At 34.6% G+C, this 3317-nt stretch overlaps 1 protein-coding gene across 1 annotated transcript in view; it reads right to left on the minus strand.

Annotated features, from left to right (window-relative positions):
* Positions 1–2205: 2205 nt before the first annotated feature.
* LOC118325760 (dynein regulatory complex subunit 4-like) overlaps positions 2206–3317 on the minus strand; it is a 5706-nt gene continuing 4594 nt past the window's right edge. The window contains exons 9-12 of the mRNA XM_035658556.1: positions 2883–2948; positions 2700–2801; positions 2527–2620; positions 2206–2321 (exon numbers count right to left, since the gene is read on the minus strand). Of these exons, the coding sequence (XP_035514449.1) occupies positions 2287–2321; positions 2527–2620; positions 2700–2801; positions 2883–2948 (297 nt within the window). The 3' untranslated portion in view covers positions 2206–2286. The remainder of the gene's footprint in view (positions 2322–2526; positions 2621–2699; positions 2802–2882; positions 2949–3317) is intronic.

A 3317-nucleotide genomic window follows, 5' to 3' on the forward strand; every position in this document is an offset into this window, starting at 1 on the left:
CAACAGCGGCGCTTGAAAAATAAAAAGTGGATTGGATTGGATTACATAGTTGCGAGAATAAAGTCGTAACATTTGCGCAGACATAAAGTCGTAACATTCCGGACGAATAAAGTCGGTAACATTGCGAGAATAAAGTCATAATATTGTGAGAATAAAGTTGTGATATTGGGTTAGGGTTAGGGTTAACATTGAATAGTTATTCCTTTTGGTAAGAGAAGGGAAAGCAATAATAATAATAATAATATATTATGTAGAGTAGGTAAAGGAATAAGATTCTGTTGCCTTTGTTGGTATTAAAGGGAATAAAGGAGCAAATATAATTGAGAAACGCAACAGATAATTAAAATATTGTTGCTGTGAAAATGACCTGAATCTATCATACAGTTAATACAGAATCTGCATTAATGAACTGTCTCTAAGTGTTTATGTAATAATCCCAACTGCTCTCAGTTCACACTGGAGTTTCACAGGTCAGATTAATCCCAAATTATTTGCACTGACATTAAATAATATCTAAAAATAAAATAAAATTGTGTTAATTTATTGCACACAGAAGGAAAAGACAAGAATCAGGACTTTATGTTTAAATAGAAAGTGTTAAAATAATAAAAAAATAAAGTAGCCAGATTTTGAAATGAGGACACAAAAACAAAGTAATTAAAACGTATTACCTCTACAATATGATAACTGACAGTGAATATGATGTTGACGGCGACGTTCTCTGCAGTAAAACAGTAAAATTAAATAAATAAGTGTAAAATGTTTGAAAGTGATGCAGCTCGACTCGATCAGAAGGTCCTGGAAAACAGAAACATCAATGCCCTCACACTGGTTATATACAAACAAAACCAGATGTTACAATTAAAAAACGTACTTACGATTGAGATTACAGATACACTGTAATGCAATTTAGTTATTTTAAGTAAAAAAAATGTTGTAAAGGATCATAAAAAAAGGTTTAAGTGACACAAAGTCAATTTTGTAAATAAAAAACCTTCTTGATGGAGCTCACAGCACAAAATTGAGTTGGTTAAAACAGTTTTCACTGTGTATATTGATGTAGAGAGGATGGAAGAGGGAACGGGGAACCTGTGTTTCACTGACTGAAAGAAGGGTAACATACAGTCACTGTGATTTTTTAATTAAAAATCAATTATAACTATTTTAAAAAGAGCCCAAAAGACCAAACAAAGTTGAATAATTACCATTTATGTTGGGATAAAGAGTTTAATGATGCTATTGTGTTGACCTTTATTTCACATAAATAAATTAGATCCTTTTAATTAGCTTTGGTTCTCCATCATCATTCAGGTTCAAGGTCACTTTGGGTCCCTATAACTCACCAACGAGAACCTGGTGGGGAGAAATCAGCGATCTGCTTTCACTCAGTGTAAAATGATCTGAATAATAAAAACCTAAACTTTTCTCAAGAAGCGAGAGAAATGAGACAGTTTGGTTGCAGAAACCTCTTTAAAGGATTAAGTGAATAATAAAAGTCCATCTGATTCAGGACAGGAACTTCAGCAACCAGTTCACAGCAGCACTGAGTGAATAATCTCATACGGTCTCTATAGCGCCTTCCGGTGGACAGAATCCTCCCTGCAGCTGAAACTAATAATTCTGACTGCTTCAAGACACTAACTGTAAGGCTGTGGTTCCCAATATTCTTCCTTGAAGGCCTTTTATATCATTTATCTGTCAGTAAACTGACTTTATTTGATGCATATTTCATATTATATTCAACAATATCAATAACAGTAGAGAACAGCTGATAAACTGCTCAATGAACCCACTGAACTCAATAACTGCAGGAAGTTTGTGTAAAACCAGAGATTTCATTATTTCCTGTTAATATTGATCAAAAATTAGTTGTACTGATATTTTTATACAATTCTGTCTGTATAATGTTTTTTATATATATATATAATAATAATAATTTAATTTACAGGAATGGCACACAAATGAATGAACTGCTGAGATATAGACCTACTGTGTATCTGTGAAGCTTTGTCGACCCCTCATGGGGTCCAGACCCCCAGGTTGGGAACCCCTCATATAAGGACTAAAAATCTATAAAACTGAAAGGATATTTCATTTGAGTTTGATTTAGTTTATATTATAGATTTTAGGTTATGTATTGTTTGCACTGCAGAAATCAGGGTTTTGGATGAATAATAATACTTCAGAATCTGCAATCATCGTCAATGTCTCTTTAATTTTCCAGAACCTAAGATTCAGATTACAACGCCCTTGCCTCACCCTCCAGTTCCAAGCGCGTAGGAGAAACTACGGTTCAACATGAAGGACTCCGCCAGAAGATCCTGTACAGATAAAAACGTCTCATTTTAAAGTAACAAAAACACAACAATAATTATTTTTAGGTGATTATACACAAATGAAAACCTACCTATTAATATTATATTACATTTCTGACAATAGATGTTATAGATTTTACACACTTTAAACCATCAGGGACTGAATGAAAGTGGATAGGAAAATATCCAGGAAGAGCAGGTTAGTGCAAACCTGAGAGTTCAGAGTTTAGGCTCGGTCCCGCTGGGGTTTCCTTTTCCTCAGAGACTCTCAAAGTCTTCAGCTCCTGCATCACGTTGTCAAAGTTCTGCCAATCACAGGTTTATTTCATGAAAACACGCCAGCACCAGCCGAAGTGAGTGGAACCATATCAAACAACAACCGACCTCTGAGGCGTTCCTGATGGATGCTCTGATCTCGCCCCGTGGGAGCTGCTCGCTCACAGAGGTCCCCGAAGCCTTCACCTTGTTCACCAAGTTGTCATACTCCTGCCGATCAATAAATAAATCATAAACTGACCAGTCAATGACACAAATGCATGAAATCACACCAGATAACTGATGACCAACCTTTAAATCTCGAGACATGTCTTCCTTCAAGGCCTTGATGGCGATGTCTTTGGACTCAAATAGTTCCTGCGGGTTGAAACACACTTTCTGGTTCCTTCTGGTACTACAACAACAGCAGCTCACAAAACATTGATCAAATTATGTAAATTTGGTGACAATCAACCGTATCTATATATTGTTCTGTAATTTTGATTCTTTTGTTAATTGACAGATATCTTGTGTAATTATGGAAGTTTTTACAACAAAAACACTGACTAAATGTCAAAATACTGTTTTTATCAGTGAAAACAGTTAAAATTCAGATTAAAATAGGAAAAATCCAATATTAACAGCACTGTTCTGTAAACGTAAGCTTGATTATTTGTATTATAGCAGTTTTTGCATGTATTTATAGCTCATTGTATTGGTTTTACAATGTAAATATCTTTAATTAGA

This window comes from Morone saxatilis, unplaced genomic scaffold (assembly GCF_004916995.1).
Source record: "Morone saxatilis isolate NCDOM2014 unplaced genomic scaffold, NCSU_SB_2.0 Contig16, whole genome shotgun sequence".
Taxonomy (NCBI): domain Eukaryota; kingdom Metazoa; phylum Chordata; class Actinopteri; family Moronidae; genus Morone; species Morone saxatilis.